This window comes from Prosopis cineraria, unplaced genomic scaffold, assembly GCF_029017545.1.
Source record: "Prosopis cineraria cultivar Desert tree isolate PC_DT_omini unplaced genomic scaffold, ASM2901754v1 PC11, whole genome shotgun sequence".
Classification (NCBI taxonomy): Eukaryota; Viridiplantae; Streptophyta; class Magnoliopsida; order Fabales; family Fabaceae; genus Prosopis; species Prosopis cineraria.
Window position 1 is genome coordinate 14663773 of NW_026555342.1, and position 18380 is coordinate 14682152.

At 32.7% G+C, this 18380-nt stretch overlaps 2 protein-coding genes across 2 annotated transcripts; both read left to right on the forward strand.

The window, feature by feature from the left end:
• The first annotated feature begins 4324 nt into the window (after positions 1 to 4324).
• On the forward strand, positions 4325 to 4705 carry LOC129286159 (secreted RxLR effector protein 161-like). Its single transcript, XM_054922175.1, has 2 exons — positions 4325 to 4562; positions 4614 to 4705. Exons 1-2 carry the CDS (start codon positions 4325 to 4327, stop codon positions 4703 to 4705), a joined length of 330 nt encoding a protein of 109 aa, XP_054778150.1.
• A 4332-nt stretch (positions 4706 to 9037) lies between these two features.
• Positions 9038 to 10636, forward strand: LOC129285391 (putative F-box protein At3g16210). The gene is made up of 2 exons (XM_054921070.1): positions 9038 to 9186; positions 9300 to 10636. Exon 2 carries the CDS (start codon positions 9348 to 9350, stop codon positions 10563 to 10565), a length of 1218 nt encoding a protein of 405 aa, XP_054777045.1. The 5' UTR covers positions 9038 to 9186; positions 9300 to 9347; the 3' UTR covers positions 10566 to 10636.
• Positions 10637 to 18380: the final 7744 nt, after the last annotated feature.

Genomic DNA, 18380 nt, shown 5'->3' on the forward strand with positions numbered 1-18380 from the left:
AGAGGTGCGTATGCTGTCAGGACCAAAACATGAATCAGAGGGTGATGCGAATGTTCAAAATAAAAATGAAGATTTCGAACAACTTTTCACACTCTCAGTGATCATAAATATAGCAAAAAGAGAAGCTAAAAGAATAAAAAAATTGGATCAAATTTCTTTGATAGTCAGAGCATATTCAAGCTTCATAACAAAAGAAGAACAAGTCGTGGTTGCATGAGAAATTTTCAAACAACTTAGGAAGGAAGTTGTGAGACATAACAAGCGAAACAAGTCATACTCTGAAAATCCTCTATGGAATAGAGCCATCAAGGTGATGAAAGTATAAGAAAAATATAAAGACATAATTAAGAGTTGTCTTTTTAGGTCTGTGCCTTAAGCATTATTCTATTTTTTCAAGAATTTGTTTTTATGCTATATTAAGACCTTGATGATTTATGAAATATATGAAGCATGTTGTTTTATATTTAATTGCTTTATATATATTTTATTTGAGTAGGAGCTTTAAAGTGATAAATCATTTATGAGCTATATGTAACGATTAAAATATTTGTAAAATTCTTTATAGATGATAGTAATTTTATTAGAATCAATGTGATGAGAGATACAAACGTAGCCTCTTGATCGTTGACCTAACAGAGTTGTTATCACTCTAATAAAGAATAATACAAATATAAGACATTGTATGTTTCTCATTAGTATTTTATTCTTGGTTTAATATAGAAAACTATTAATGTGGGATAGTTTCGTCTTAGAACTAAGAATGGCAACAAAAGCATTATCGCTAAATTGAATAAGGGTGACAAATTAAACAGGAATAACTGGGATATCTGACACCGTAAGGTGTCATATATTTTGAAAGAACAAGATGTTGTTGAGCCATTGACTAAAGTTATGGCTGAGCCTGAGGCAGGAAACTTGGCTCAGCACAGGAGAGACCAAGAGGCATTTAAGACATGAAAATAAAAAAATAGCATCGCATGAATAACACTTCTAAGTGCTATGGCAGATGATCTAATGTGTGAATTTAAGAAGCACTCCACTGCCCAAGCCATGTAGGTTACCTTAAAAGAAAAATTTAGTGGTACCTCAACCACCAAATTGAGAAGGCTTACAATTAAATTTGACACTTATAAACTAAAGCCGAATACTCCCATGCGGCAGCACCTTAGAGAGATGGCCAACATGATTCATGAACTAAAAGAAGTTGGGCACAATTTTTTTGATGAACAGTAAGTACAGGTTATAATCAGATCTTTGCCACATATTTGGGAGCATATGAAAGTTAACTTAACCCACAATAAAAATATCGTTAACTTCAACGATATGGCTAAACACCTAGAGTTAAAGGCTGAACGTCTAGAGGCTTACAAGTCATCTAGACAGACTTACCTTGTCGAGGAAGGTGGTCCTTCAAATTCTAAGCCCAAGAGAGGCAAGAAGCAACATAAGAAGGGTGATAAGAGTGGCCCTAGAGTAAAGAAGGACAAACAACCTTTCAATAAAAAGGGCAAGAAGAGCAGCAAAAAGAGAATTAACCTTAAAAAGGTCAAATGTTTCGCCTGTTAAAAGATGGGCTATTTTGCAAAGGACTGTCCTGAGCAAAGTGGACATGATCAGGTACTTGTGAATTATGTGAATTCAAATTTTTCTTATGTTTTCAGTACTAACGGAAACTGTTTTCTCTTCTTGGATTGTAGACTTAGGCTCCATAGACCACGTAAGCAAGGATCGTGGATCCTTTATAGAGTACCATCGGTTGCCAAATCAAAGCAAGTGGCTTTACGTTAGCAACAATGCGAGGATCGAGGTAAAAGGCATAAGAACTTGCAAGTTAATCTTGCGAGGTGGAAAAATCTTAATTCTCCACGATGTTTTACATGCATCGGACATTCGACGAAACTTAATTTCAATTGCTTGCCTTTTAGAATTTGGGTTTGTAATTAATTTTCATGACAAGATTGTTGACATTATGTACAATTCAACTTTTTATGGTTATGCTTTTCTTTCAAAAAGGTTCTTTATAATGGATATTGTTGACCAAGTTCATTTTCATGATTGCTTTACCACCTCTTTCAATAATATAGATATGAATATTTGGCATGCTAGACTAGGGCATATTAATCAAAATAGAATGATTAAGCTAGCTACAGAATAAATACTAGGTCTAATTACAAATATAGAAATGTCCTTATGTGAAAATTGTCTAGCTGGTAAAGCAGCAAGAAAACCTTTTAGTAAAGGTGTTAGGACTGAAAATCCATTACAATTAATCCATTCTGATATATGCGGTCCTATGAGTATAAGGGCAAAACACAAAGCTTGGTATTTTATTACCTTTATCGATGATTTTTCACATTTTGGTCATGTCTATTTGATATCACAAAATTCTAAAGCTCTTGAGTGCTTTAGACGATACATTAATGAGGTTGAAAATCAAATGAATGATAAAATTAAAGCATTACGAACTAATCAAGGATGTGAATACTTGTTTGATCAATTTAAAGAACTCTGTAAAGAAAAAGGAATAATTAGACAACTAACTATTCCTAGCACTCCGTAACAGAATGGAGTTGCTAAAAGAAGAAATAGGACTCTTCCAGACATAGTTAGGTCAATAATGGCACAAGCAAATCTTCCAATCTCATATTAGGGGGATGCTTTACTAACTGCAACCTTCATACTTAATCGTGTGCCCTCAAAATCAGTTACTTCCACACCCTATGAGTTATGGACAAAACGCAAACTGGATTTAAATATCTTAAGACCATGAGGGTTAGCTGCATATGTCCATGATAATTCTCATAAATATGGAAAATTAGGTCTAAGAGGAAAGAAATGTATCTTTATAAGATACTCTGAGCAATCAAAGGATTATGTTTTCATTGGTGAAAATGATGATGGAACTGTAACTGAATTTGAATTTAGGAATATCATATTTTTAGAAAATGAGTTTCCTAGCAAGGGAGAAATTGATCAAACTATATCTTTTTACGAGACACGAGAGCAACATAATATAGAACACATAGAAAGGCTTGAATCATCGCAAAATGCTGATTTAAATGGGAGCTTTAAAAGGTCTTCCAGAAGACTTAAAAAGAGTCAAAATTCACAAGAAACAACAACAAACAACAAACAACAACAACAAGCCTTTATAGTGGGATCGGCTACATGGATTGCAAGACGCCATTATGCTCTATCATTTATCAAGCTTTTAGAAATATTATTAATTAAGAGATCGCGCTCAACAACTTCCAAGAGTGTTCTCTTAGGCCTTCCTCTACCTCTCTTAATTGGACTCAAAGTTATATGTTCCACTCTTCTTACTGGTGCCTCCCTTGGTCTTCTATTGTCCATGTTCATGATAGATTCAATAAAGTTTTACATTGGCTGTTGATGGCCTAACACAACCCTCCTCCTTTACCTGGGCTTGGGACCGGCTATAAACATAGGTGGAGTTTCAAAATTCACAAAAAACCCCACTTTAAAAAAGTAATAGAGAAAGTGTGCCAAAAAGACGCTTCCAAATTGAGGGTGAAGCATTGGTGGTAACTCCTTTAGATGATAATGAGCCACGTTTTGTAAATGAAGCTTTAATAGGACCTGTTAAGGATAAGTGGAAGAAAGCAATGGATGAAGAAATGGATTCTATGAGGACTAACAAAGTATGAAAATTGATAAAAGAAAAGTGCATGGATCAATTGATAAATACAAGGCTCGCTTAGTAGCGAAAGGGTATACACAACAAGAGGGAATAGATTATGAGGATATATTTTCTCTTATTGTGTGCTTCAATTCTATCAGACTGATTATGGCAATAGTAAATAGTCTGGATTTAGAGTTGCACCAGATGAATGTAAAGACTGCTTTTCTAAACGGTGATCTGGATGAAGAAATTTATATGCAACAACCATTAAGTTTTATTGAAAAAGGAAAAGAAGATAAAGTATGTAAATTAAATGGATCAATTTATGAACTAAAACAATCATCCAGACAGTGGTATTTGAGGTTTCACAGAGCAATAATCTCATATGACCTCTAAATAATTGAGGAAGACCACTGTGTTTACATCAAGAGGTTCAACGGGAACTTTGTAATATTATTTCTTTATGTGGATGATATTTTACTAGCAGGAAATAGTCTAGATTCAATAATCGCTATTAAAGAATGGCTTTCGTCAAATTTTAAAATGAAAGACATGGGTGAAGCAGAATATATTCTTGGAGTTAAAATCTAAAGAAATCGCTTTAAGAAGCTTCTTTATCTATCACAAGAGAATTATATAAGGAAAATTTTTGAGCGTTTTAATATGAAAGATTGCAAACCCATGGATACCCCAGTAGCTTCAGGTGTGAAGCTTAGTCCTGATATAGGTCCTAAAACTGAGATAGCCAAAAGGAAAATGGAAAGAATTCTATATGCCAGTGCAGTCGGAAGTTTGATGTATGCAATGATGTGTACAAGATCAGATATTTGTTATGCCATAGGACTTGTGAGTCGCTACCAATCTAACCCCAGAGAAGGACATTGGAAGGTTGTAAAGAGGATCTTAAGATACTTAAAGGGTACTGTTGACTATGTATTATGTTATTAAGGGAGTGATCTACACCTGACAGGATACTCCGACGCGGATTTAGGTGGAGATGAAGATGAACGAAGATCAACTTCAAGCTATACTTTCTTGCTAAATAATGCAGCCATTTGTTAGAGCAGCAAGAAGTAGACATGCATTGCCCTACACTTTATGGAAGTTGAGTTTGTAGCATGTACTGCAGTAGTGCAAGAGGCTATATGGCTAAGAGATTTATAGAACATCTTGGGTTTGGAAATGAAAGTACAAATCCAATATTAATTCATTGTGACAATATTGCAGCCATAACCTATACTAAAGATCTTAAATATCATAGCAAAACCAAACACAGAGACATTAAGTACAATTTTGTAAGGGATTATATAGGGCAAAAGGTTATCACTGTTCAATACATTTCCACGAAGTGTATGATAACAGATCCCCTAACAAAACCCATAGCCAAGGAGATATTTGAGAAACACGTAAGGGCTCTTAGCATGGCTATATTGACTTGATGTAATATATCGGTTATATTGATGAGATTTTTCATTACTTCCATATGTGTACAATTAAGAACATACAATGTCTAGAATGTCGTATAGGTTGATAAGGTTGACTCTCTCACACGAGCAACTACCTTTGACATTGAAATCAAAGATGAGACATTAGTGTTCATCAGCAAGGCAATAAAAAAATGTTGATACAGTAGAAAAGAAACACAAATCATATGTCATCTCAATCAAAGAGCAAGTCAAGATGATATCCGTAAGCATACTTAGATCGAGTCATGGATCCTCATATCTATGATACCTGTAGCCAAATAACAAATTCTTTTAAATTGACATCATATGAGATCAATAGAAAAGAAGAATTTGGGTTTAGGTACAATAAATATCTAAACTTAAGTTTGTATGATGCTAATAATAAATGAAAATGACATACGCTCTTATAAGCAAGAGTAACACCATAACATGTATTTCATATCACATGTGCTTAAGAATCGCAATAGGAAGCAAGTGAATAAATCCTTGCTTCATTGCTGTGTGAGTCCTAGAAAGGAAAAATTTTTTCATTGATGTCCTTTGACTTTGACATTATTATAAAGATATGTTACAGTGTCTGCTACTTTAACATACACCTTATGGTCATGATTGATGCGACCTAAAGGTTTTATGTTAGAAAAGCGACTGTTTCCTATCAAAGTGGTATATGGGCGAAAGGAAGATTATCTTATATATACACATTTATGCTTGTATTCAAGACATGTCCTTTATGAAATAATTTGTGAATTCATAAGTGTGGATACTACACATATAAGAGAGACTATCTGAGATTTGGACTGACTTAAGAGGGATCAGATTAGTTAAATCTAGGACATTAAGGCACGAATTTAATCAAGAATAAATTTAATTTTAAAGTTATTTGTGCTGGTCCTTAATAGGATTTCCTATTTCCTAGTACAAACAACTGAAACGAAGACGTCAAGCCTATGTGATCACGGCAAAGCACCTAGTATGAAGAGAGGAAAGAGAAAGAGATAGGACTGACATTATCTTATCCACCAAATGTGAGTGGGAGATGTTGGGTTATCTACCCTTAGTAGTTCAGGCCCATATAAAAGCCCAAATTGGGGAATGGGGCTCTTGTGATAATTATGAAAAATGTTTGGGTTCAAAATGTAATTTACTCAGGGCCTTAAAACGTATATTGTCTAACCTTTGAATTTGAATTATGAGCGGTTAGAGAAACTGCCGCATGTTCCCATAAGAGGTAGTTATGGATGTAGTTTCAGTTGGTTCATTTTTTTTGTTCTCTGCGTGAAGAAAGAAACCGAACACTCTCATTTTCCAATCGACTTATTTTTCTCCTTACAACTCATTTTCTTAGAGAGTGCGTTTGCTGTGTATTTGAATGAAGTTCGACCGGTGTAACTTTGTTCTCGCATACATACGTGTTAATTAACGACTCAACTTATGTTTTTCCTCCTCAATTTCTTTTAGTTAGAATTTATGTTCTTGAGTTTTATGGTCAAGTTAATAGGGTGAAAGTATATTTTTTTAGCACAGGTACATTCTTAGGTAAATTTACCACTTCAATTGTATTTACCACTTGAACATGTGCATCTAATATTAAAAGCAAAGTTACCCTTTTTAGCATATTATTATAGTAGAAAGAACTAAACATATTACTTTTGAATCACTTATCACATATGTTTTGATTTCAAATTTACAGCTACATCTTTGTAAGTGAAGGCGACAAAATATTTCTATGTGACAAGATCATGATTATCATTTTCAATAAATTGTCTCTGAAATCCTAATCCAATTTCAATGTGTGTGCAAACATTGAAAAAATCTCTTTAAAACTCCGTCTTTTGTCATTGATCTCCTCAGACACTCCAGTCACCAGAAGGCTTGTCTTCTCCTTGATCGGCAACGTGTTAGATATGATCCTTCATATTTTGTTAAAGTTCACAAAATACCTTTAATCACTTCCTTCTCCCATGTTAAAATCATTGGTCCCAAGTCAAGCTATGCAAAAGTCTACCGGTCTTGTCCGACCCAGTCTAATCTAAGATGGTCCTATCTTGTCCGGTTCTTATAAACATTAGTCCTTCAGGATCAAAAAGACTAAAAAGACTAGACTATTTTTTTGGGTGGGACTGGATAGGAGATTAGGCATCTAGACCACTTGGTTCAGTCCTCTTAGTTTATTTAATATAATTATAATTAATTTATTTTTGACAAATGTTTTAAGTGTAATTTACACTAAGGAGATGATTGCATGAAGATTTGTTGAGTTTGTTTCAAAATTATTGTTATAATTTAGTATTGTTGAAGTTTGTTAAGTATTGTTTTTGTTAAAATTATAAATTTAAATCATTTAGATTGTAACTAAAATATTGTTTTCTTGTTGAAAATTATTTGAGATTTATTATGATTATAAGTGATCTTATTATCTTAATTGAGTTTATTAAGTTAAAATGAATTATTGCCTCTCATAGAAGAAAAAGTAAAAAAAAAAAAAGCTAAATGAGTATTGGACTAACAGGACGAGTCTTCCAATCCTATGGACCAAGTTTAGTCCTGTTAATCTTCAAGTTATTACTAGACAAGACCGGACTACGGCTTGCTTAACCCAATCTTTTTTATGAAAGAGATCAGATTTCAAGTTAAGATAAAGTCTAATACCATTCAGTCTTTTGTGCAGCCCTAGTCCTAGTCAAGGATGATTCTCTCTTGAACTCAATAATTGTGCGATGCCTCTTCATTCCCTCTAATTGTGAAATTTAGACAGGGAGGTCAAATAGGTGGCCAGAACTATCAATGATTTTAATGGAGATTGGTATTTAGGATTTGGGTTCAGTCGAATTATTGACAATTACAAAATAGTGGGAGTTTATAGCCCCACGTTTAATGATCAAGTTCATAGGATAGAATTATATTTATTAATTAACCACATTATCCTGGAAGGGAGTAGAATTTGGGAAATCGAGGACATGTTTGATTTCTATTGTCATTTTTTAATTTTTTTAAACCTATTTTGTAAGACAATTTTTAAAATTGTTTTCCAAAACAAAAAATAAAATGAAAATTCATTTAGTTATATCAACTAAAAAATAATTTTAAAATTTAAAAATAGACAAATATTGATAGTTATAAATGGTTAATAATGGTGATTAATAATAAAAATTGATGAGATAACTATAATTTTTAATAATCAAATATAGTATATTTTAAAAATAAGAAAAATAAAACAAAAATAACTTGAAGTTGTTTTTATTTCTTTTGTTTTTAAAAACAAAAAATAAAAATATTTTTGAAAACAATTAAATGAAAATCACTTATTCAAATAAGTTTTAAAATTTTTCTGTTTTCAAAAACAAAAAACAGCTTTTAAAAATAGGAAACAAACAAGCCCTAAATGTAGTTAGTATTTTTTTTTATAACTTACATTTATTCTCTTATTGAAAATAATTCTATTTGAAATACAATCAAGCATTAAATGTGAGTACCTCTTCTAGTTGAGATTTGAACTTATAGTTCACTATGGTGTGAGAAACTAACTAATTTCGCTAAACCTAATCTTCATTAGTATGTTGTTGCAAGTTTTAGTTCTGAAACAGTCATTGTTAGTGGAACAATGTTTGGGGTTGGATTAATGCAAGGTAAATATAATGATTGGGATTTGATAGTTTCATTTGACACAGTAAAGGAAGAGTTTAAATTGATATAGATTCCTCCTTTATGCTTTGACGCAGCTGATGTTAAGCTTATGCAGTATGTGAACAAACTTCTCATGCTTTCTCATATAATAATTGGAAACTTGAAATTTTCTTCAACACATTTGAACTAAATTCACAGTTTTAATAATTAAAAATATATAAATTTAAATTTTATTTTAATCTCTTTATAATTTTAAATTTTTCATAAACTCTTATTATTTAAAATTTTTTATCGAAGCCTCTCTTTTCCTTCACGTTCGCTCATCGAAGTCGATGACGCTGCTTCGAGCTGAGTTCTACTGAGATCAAACCACCAGCGCAAATCAGGATAAGATCCCTGACGACGACAGAGGCTGCATGGTTGGCGCCGATTGAAACCGAACTATTAAACCAGGTATGGATGAGATAATACTCGTTGTACATGCAAGAAATTTTCTTAATATTCGATCGTTAGAATTGCATCTTGTATGCATGTTATTAAAAACAGTTTTTTCCATTGAACTCTAGCGACCCAAACCCAACTGTCTTCTTTCTACTATTGTAATCCGAAAAGTGATGCTGAGGAATCCGGTCGAGCCGAGCACCGTGAAGCTGAAGCGGACGGGAATGGACAGAGACATGCCATTTCTTCCTGAAGAAATCATCCGAAACATTCTCATACGACTACCGGTAAAATCCCTAACCCGATTTCAATGTGTGTGCAATCATTGGAAAAATCTCATCAAAACCCCCACTTTTATCGCCGATCACCTTCAACACTCCCGTCTTCAAAACCCTTCTCTTCTTCTCGAATGGTCTGGAAGCATTCCTTTGCCCGGGCGCTTGCGTTCGCTCGATTGCGAGATGCAGGTCCGTGAAGTTCAGAATGCACCATTGATCGATTCTTTGGAGGGTGCTTGTATCGTCAGTTCCTGCAACGGCCTTCTCTGTATTGAAATCGATGAGTGTAGCAAACCTCCTTCCCTTTTATTATGGAATCCTGCGACTACAGAGGTCAGACGTGTGCCTAGAAACAGAAATGATTTTATTGAATTTGATTATTTCGTTGTAGGATTTGGGTTTAGTCCAATTGTTAATGATTACAAGATAGTGACAACTTATGTTGAGTTTGGTGATGAGGTTAATGGAGTGGAAGTTTTTTCGTTAAGCAGAGGGTCATGGGAGGGAAGAGATATTGGGAACTTAAAGGGGGTGACGCTTGATCCTGAAACTGTCACCGCTAATGGAGCTATATTTTGGTTTGGGTGGTTAAAGCTAGGTGCAGAGGGTGAGGGTGTTGTTAAGATGATAGTGTCATTTGACATAGCAAAGGAAGTCTTTACATTGATACCAATGCCTGATTTAAATCATGATGCAGCATTTGAAAGACTTACTTTTTATGAAAATAAACTTGCTGTACTTTGTGGCATTTGGGAAGATGACGATAAGGACGACGATGACGATGATGATGATGATGATGAAATATCTGAGTTGATTGATTTGTGGGTGTTGGATGAGGGTACATGTGAATCAGGGGAGAGATGGAGTTGGAATACAAGATATGCCAGCAGCCCCTTTTCATGCATACTATATCCAGAGGCTATTTGGAGGGATGAAATTGTCTGCCAACGTTCTTCTTTAGGGGATATTGAAGAAGGAGGATGTTCTCTATATCTGATGAATCTCACTACTAATGAAGTTAAGAGTTTTGTCTTTCCCGATTATGTCCATGGTATTTACAATTATGTGGAAAGCCTTGTATCAGTTGGCGACAACTGCATTGAAGAATCTTGATCCGAGATCGTAAATTATTACAATGCAGATTTACATTGTTGGTGGAATGGAATCTCTAATATTTTAGATCATCTTGTGCCTGTAATGTTTGGTGTTATGTAGAGTTATCTAGAATGATGAATGCAGATATTTAACACCGGATGTGCCTAGAATTTGGGACTACCAATGGTTTGTTTATTTGAAAAATGTATCTCTAGTTTATTAATATTGTTTGCTTTGAAGTTTTGTTCATTCATATGTGTGCGCGTGCGCTTAAACCTGGGGATGGGATTGGAAATTTTGGAAATTCTGTTATGTGTGGGTGCATTTTCATGCTTGTCCATTGGAACTTGGAAGTGGACATTCTTAGCTTTATCTGTTAGATTTCATTATGATGTCACAATTTGATTTGAAGTTTTGTTCGTTCATTCATGTAATGCTGCGCCTAAACTTAGGGATGGGATTGGAAATTTTTGAAATTAAGTTATTTGTGTGGGCATTTTCATGCTTTGGCATTGATTTATTGAAACTGCTTTGGTCTCCAGTGGAAGTTAGTTTTATTAGACCTATCTACCATATCAAGTTGTGTAGTTTTCTTTAAAAATTGGATATGTGTGTGTGTGTGTGTGTGTTGTAATTGCTGGTGTGTGATCATCTGGGACTTGTCCATTATATTGGTGTTATATCGTCTTGGTTTTATATCCTTTGAGAGAGGGGACAAAAATAAGAGAAGCAAATCTTGTGCCTTTACATTTCTTTTGTTGTGGAGAAATGATTAGTTTTCTTTAATAAATGAATTAAATACATTGATTTGTGCAAGCAGATTTCTATCTTATTAGGTGCTGGTGTGTGCTCTTTGGATCATTGCTGAACTAGAATCAGTATTTGTTTAGAGTGTTCTGTCTAGTTTCACCATACAAAGTCTTTGATATCTAATGCTCTTCCTAGTCATGCTTAGAAGAACCCTAATGGCTCATTTGGTAGCATGGAGTTGGGGAGAAGGGAGAGCAAGTGGAAGTGAAAGTGAAAGTGAAAGTAGAGCCAGTATTTTTGTGTGTTTGATACATTGGAGGCTAGTTTTCTATGGAACTCAATTCCATTAAAAACGGTGGAAGTGGGTTCCTTGGCTTATCCCATGGAAGTGAGTTTCATGTCTCCATTGGATTCCTGTGCTGCTACCTTCTCCTTCTCCTTTCTTACTGACTGCTCACTATGACTGACGCCCTATCAGTGATGGCGTTCGCCCAATAGTGACGATGGCAGCGATGGCGATTCTCTGTTAACAATGATAGCATGAAAATATATAAGTTGAGTATAATATCAACAATAGGAAGCAGCAAAAAGGTCCATGGCTTCTGATGTTAGAAATAAAGCTCTCACAGTCGCGATGCCCATGCAAAAGGAGAAGGTTCAATAAAGAGAGTGATGGCAATGATGATTCTCCAATGGCATAGGAGGCACTATCAATTTCTTCCTTTGATAGTATGAACATTTGACGGCAGCAACATTGAGCAGTGGAGGCTCCAATTTGTGAATCACAGCCTTCGATTTCTTACTTTGATTTGTGTTCTTGTCTTCTTGCCTTCGATTTCTTTGCCTTCTTGTGTTCTTTTTTATTTCTACATTTGATTCTTCATTTGATTTGTACTCCAATAATAGTCATGAGCAGTGGTTTGAGATTGGTAGACGGCGGTGGTCATGAGGTTTTAATTTTAGGGGTATTTTAGTCTTTTTAAAATATAAACATAATATTGAATAAATTTTTTACCTCATTTCCTCCTGCATACCAAACATATTTTTAAACATTAGTTTTACTTTCATTTCCACCTTTACTTTCCTTTTCCCTTCCACTGAAGTGGAATTGAAATTTTAGTACATTTAGCCAAGAACAAGCTTTCTTGTGGAAGTCACTTCTATAGGAATCGATGGAATTGGGTTCCATCAAAGGGTGGAACTAGGCAACTCTCATGGAACTGTAGGTAAGATGACACTTTTGTCTCTTGACTCCTTTCCAAGAAGATTCAACCATCGACCTCTCTTTTTCCTTCTACCTGATTGACATCATCTTCGACCTCCTTCCACTTTTGCCAACAAGTCGACGACCAACCTCTCCTGCTTCGTCTTCTTTCCCTTCTTCTCTAGCTTTCCTCTCCTTCCTTCCTCACTCTATCTTCCTCCTTTCTCTCCTTCACTTTCCACTTACAACTTCCATTGATGCCAACGATGATGAAGAGGACAACAATGACGATGACAACCCTGGGACAGTGCGAAACTAATATCTGTCACTTCCTCATTTTCCGGGTGCAATGTTGCGATGACTATTTTTTACTTGAAAGCCAGAGCTTCAGGATTTCATGGCAAATCAGTGACGACATCTCCCTCATATCTTTGCCATTGCCACTCCCTTCTTCAAACCCCATCTATTATGTTTCTTGGATCTCCATCAGCATCTTGGGTTTTTTTTGTCCAAATTAAACGTAATTCTTTTTTTTTTTTAAGATTGAGTCAATGAAATGTTATATTAATTCACAATTAATGGTGACGTTATGATCCATATGTACGCAAGGAGTTGGGATGAGTTGTGCCTTTGGATATGCAGGATTTCTCCACCGTTGTGTGCATTAAGTTGAGAAGCTGACGGTTGCGACTTGCAAGAAGACGATGGGGATTTTTTTTTTTTTTTTAAAAGGCATGGGTATTTAGGTCCTTTTAAATTTGAATATATTTATTAAATAAGATTTTTATCCCTTTTCCACCTATAGAGAAATTCTTAGAGAGGCTAGGTGTGTTACATCATTTGTGATTTGTTTAATAAAAACTCTACCCTTACAAATATATAGGTAATTCGGTTTTCATTTTTACCTGGCATGCCATTATTTGGTTACTCAAATCAATATAAATTTATAACAAGTATATGCATCTAGTTTGGAAAGAGAAATATTGATTCATGAGTTATTAATTCATTAACTCCCTCTCTTAAAATATATATGTGTGTGTGTGTGTGTAATATTTTAAATTGAATTACACCCAAATAAATTAATTAATTATCTTTAAACTAATAGCATTATGTCATATTTGTCATTGTTTAATGAAGTGTCTCACTTAAAAGGTAAATGATTCATTGATTTATTTAAGGGTATTTTTTTTAAAAAAATTCATCAATTATACATTAAAAAACTAAAAATATCTTATATTTTTAACATTTAACCTCAAAAAGAATGTCTTATACTTTTTTCAAGGATTGGGTATTTTTTTTTTAACATGAAATATTTATTTAAGAATATGGATTTTTTAGTAGATTTTAAGGGATTCATTATTAACGTTGTAAACTCCAAACTCTACTTTTGTTTTTTTTTTTCTTTTTTGGAGGGGGCAAGTGCTCCAAATTCTACCGTGGCTATGTTCCTTGATAATTATATATTCTTATTCTTAATGAAGTAATGTCATTTAGAGGGTTGCAAAATTTTAAATAAATACATTATTATTTTATATTTCTGGCAGCTTGAAAATAAATGTTATTGTTAAGGCAAACATTGGATGATTTTGGAATTTGAACCTCTTCAGCTTTCAATAACAAACATCATAGCAAAGGATATAAGCATTGATCAATGGTACACATTTATTTCACACTAAATTGACACTTCAAAACGTTTTATAACATAACCATAAAGCAAGTAAACATCCATTTACACTCGAGCAAACAGCAATGCAGACAAGAAAAGTGAAATTGTGGGGTAAACTTCGTTAGCTTTCTGCTAATGTTTTAAAAATCAAATCTAGTGGCGATAAATAACAATGATTAGTTGGATCATGATTTAATCAAGTTAGATCAATGGTCAAACTTGAGCTATACTTTGTTCGTCACTATATATAAAATATTTTTAATTAAATCTCGCAGATTAATAAAGGTTTTTTATGTAATTAAAATCATATAAAATCACAATAATTTTTTAATTTTGTCTCTAATAATGTCACAATTAATCTCATGGTGGTAGTAATGGTACGTAAAACACACAACTAATATTTCTTTCATTTTAGATTAACTGGTAAGGGGTTGCGTTAACTTAACCAATGATCTTGAGTTTGAATATTAAGTATGCAATTATGTTAAATACTTGTCAGGAAAGTTTTGCCACCAATGTAATGACTTAGCCCATGAATAATGGGTAGTTGTATAAAAACAATATCTCCTCTATTGTTCAAGATAAGGGCAAATTGTCTAGTTGTCTAATTATTTAAAAATATCATGACACCCTTTATATTAAAGGACAAAATAAGCTATTAAAAGGAACATTATATATAAGGGTGGAGGGAGTAATAATTAAATAAAAATAATTTTTAAATACATATATAAATAAAATATTAAAAATATTAGCAATATCATTATTGTTTTTAGGGTTGTTCAGCCGTCAAATACAGAGCTAGAACTTAGAGTTAGGGGATGCAAGATAATTTAATTTAAAAATAATATTTTTTAAAAAATAATAATTTAAATAGTTAAAATAATATTATACCAAAATTAAAATTGTAATAACATACTCCCTTTGTTAAAAAATATAAAGTATTTTTTGAGGGGTTGGATATTAAAAAATATAAAGCATTTTTAGTATTTTGAGGTATAATTAATGTGTTTCTTTTTCAAAAGTATCCATAATAAATAAATCACTTTATATTTATTTTAAAATGAAACATCTTATTAAATAAGGTTAAATATGAAAATATAATGCTAACTTGAAAACAATTAATTACTTTATTAGAAGTTGAAGATAATTCGTTCACTTTGATACCAAAGCCTGATTTTGATTATAATGCAGATGTGAAGTTTATTGTTTATGAGAACAAACTTGCTATACTTTGTGGCATTTGGGAAGATGATGATCAAAGATATGATTTGATTGATTTGTGGGTGTTGGATGAGGGTGCATGTGCATCTGGGGAGAGATGGAGCTGGAATAAAAGATATACCAGCAGCCCTTTGTCGTGCAGGTTAGAGCCAATGACTATTTGGAATTGCGAAATTGTCTGCAGAGAAGAGGATCATGAAACAGGAAGGAATGCTCTATATCTGATGAATCTCACCACCAAGGAAGTTAAGAGTTTTGTCAATCTCAAATATTCCTATAGTATTTACAATTATGTGGAAAGCTTTGTATCAGGTGGTAACAACAGCATTGAAGAATCTTGATCCTAGATCTTTAAATTATTACATTGTAGATTCACATTGTTGGTGGAATGGAATCTCTAATATTTTAGATCATTCTATACCTATAGTGTTTGATATTATGTAGGGATATCTAGAATGATGAATGCAGATACTTAACACCAGATGTGCCTATAATTTGGGTCTTGTTTATTAATATGCCAATGCTTTTTTTTATGTGAAAAATATACCACTAGTTTACTATATTGTATGAGATTGAGAGGCCAGAAAAGTAATGAATGCTTGGGTTCTCTCTTTCTCCCCCTATAAGTGATGGGGTTATCCAGTTATGGTTTTGGGTTTTCTTGCTTGATCTGGTTACTTGAAATATCCACAACTTATTGGAGTTATCTAGTTATGGATTTTGTTCTTCTATTTGTTTACCCTGCATTCTGTGTTTTTTCTTTCTTCTATTTTGGATTAATGAATGCATTTTCCATTTTTCTTTGGTTGAGTTCAACATTATTAGAAGTGGAACCTTTCATTGGAAGTGGACATTGTTGGCTTTATCTGTTAGATTTCATTATGATGTCACAATTTGCTTTGAACTTTCGTTCGTTCATTCATGTATCTATCTGTACATATAGGAATGCTATGCCACCTATGGGTGGGATGGGAAATTTTTGAAATTTAGTTATTTGTGTGGGCATTTTCATGCTTTGGCATTGATTTATTGAAACTGCTTAGTCCTCTGTGTAAGTAGTTTTATTAGATCTACCTACCCAATCAAGTTGTTTAGCTTTCTTTTAAAAAATGGATATATATTATAATTGCTGGCGTATGATCATCTGGGACTTTTTCATGTGATATATCGGTGCTATACCTTCTTGGTTTTGTATCCTTTGAGAGGGGGGACAAAAATAAGAAGCAAATTTTTGAGTTTGTTGCCTTTTTTATTTCATTTGTTGTGGAGAAATGTTTTTTTTTAATAAATGAATTAAATATATTGAATTGTGTGAGCAGTTTTGTATTTTTTAGGAGCCGGTGTGCGCTCTTTGGACCAATGGTGAATTAGTTAGGCATCATTTGAGTAAGTGGTTTTGGATTTTAGAGAAAATTAATTTACAAGTCTTTCTAATTTTTCTCGATTTCGAATAAAGTCCTTGTTGTTTATTTTGTTTTAATTAAAGTCTTATAGTTTGGTTGATTAAATATTTTATTCATTAAGTGTTAAAATTCTTAAATTTTTTCTTTTAAAAAAATGATATTAAGAACTTTTATTTTTTATTAAAGATTATATAAGTTTAGAATTAATTACATATTTTTATAGCTCAATATTTGTATAATTAGGTTATTCAAGAGCTAATGTATTTAATCACTTAAATTATAAGAGGTTGATTTTAACAAAATAAATTATATAGACCTAATTAGTTGAGGAAAACCAGAGGGATTTGCAAATTAATTTTCCCTTATATTTAAAGTTCTATATTTAAAATCTTATATTTAAAATTCTTTTAAAAAAATAATTGTTGGTTCCTATTTGTTTAAGTGCTTTTGTATTGATATTCATACTCCCCTTCTTTCGGTTGCTTAGTTCTATAAATTCATTCCTATGTAACATTAGTCACTTAGACAAACAAAGATGATTGATCATTGCTCTTGCTCTTTAGGATTACTAGCTTCTTTACTTAGGCAAATAAATATAGTTTCTTTGGCTAATTTTGGCCAACTTAACATGCAATAAGTTTACACATATCCCAATAGACTAGCCTATTGAATGATACTCATGATAATGCTATCCTATCTAAAACCTGCTGTCCTTGATGGCTTCATTTTATGACATTTTACTTGGCCTCTTGTCGGTTAGAACTTTTCATAGGTAACATTTTTCATAACATGAAACTTTTAATGAAAGTATCAATGCCATGAGTACAAGATAAATTTTTTTTCTTGTATATAGTTTCTTGTATAGGCATGTTTGACAATTTGAATTTTGAAATAATTATAAATAGATTTTAGAAGTAATTATATGGAAATAAAAGTTAGATTTTGAAATTGTAAGGGATTGATCATTGATCATTGCAAACAAAGATGATTGATCATTGCTCTTGCTCTTTAGGATTACTAGCTTCTTTACTTAGGCAAATAAATATAGTTTCTTTGGCTAATTTTGGCCAACTTAACATGCAATAAGTTTACACGTATTCCAATAGACTAGCCTATTGAATGGTATTCATGACAATGCTATCCTATGAGACTTGCTGTCCTCGGTGGCTTCATTTCATGACATTTTACTTGATCTCTTGTCGGTTAGAACTTTTCATAGGTAACCTTTTTCATAACATGAAACTTTTAATGAAAGTATCAATACAATGAGTACAAGATAAATTTTTTTTCTTGTATATAGTTTATTGTATAGGCATGTTTGACAATTTGAATTTTGAAATAATTGTAAATAGATTTTAGAAGTAATTATGTGGAAATAAAAGTTAGATTTTGAAATTGGTTTAATGCAAACTAATTTTCTGTTCTTTTAGAATTCTGCTGCTGGATGTTTGTTAATGGGAAATTGTTTGTTTTGAAATTGTAAGGGATTGTAACAAATATAGCCCTATTTTTTTTTTTGTTAAAAAAAGTTGATTATATAGTGGTTTTATAAATAGCCGTTATATAAACTTCAACATTATATAATAATT

What these genes read in the sequence shown, in the direction of transcription:
- LOC129285391 (XM_054921070.1), top strand. Translation starts at nt 9,348, where the DNA reads ATGCTGAGGAATCCGGTCGAGCCGAGCACCGTGAAGCTGAAGCGGACG.
- LOC129286159 (XM_054922175.1), top strand. Translation starts at nt 4,325, where the DNA reads ATGGATACCCCAGTAGCTTCAGGTGTGAAGCTTAGTCCTGATATAGGT. An exon ending in GATCTTAAGATACTTAAAGG is followed by an intron (nt 4,563 to 4,613) that starts GTACTGTTGACT and finishes TACACCTGACAG; the next exon opens with GATACTCCGACGCGGATTTA.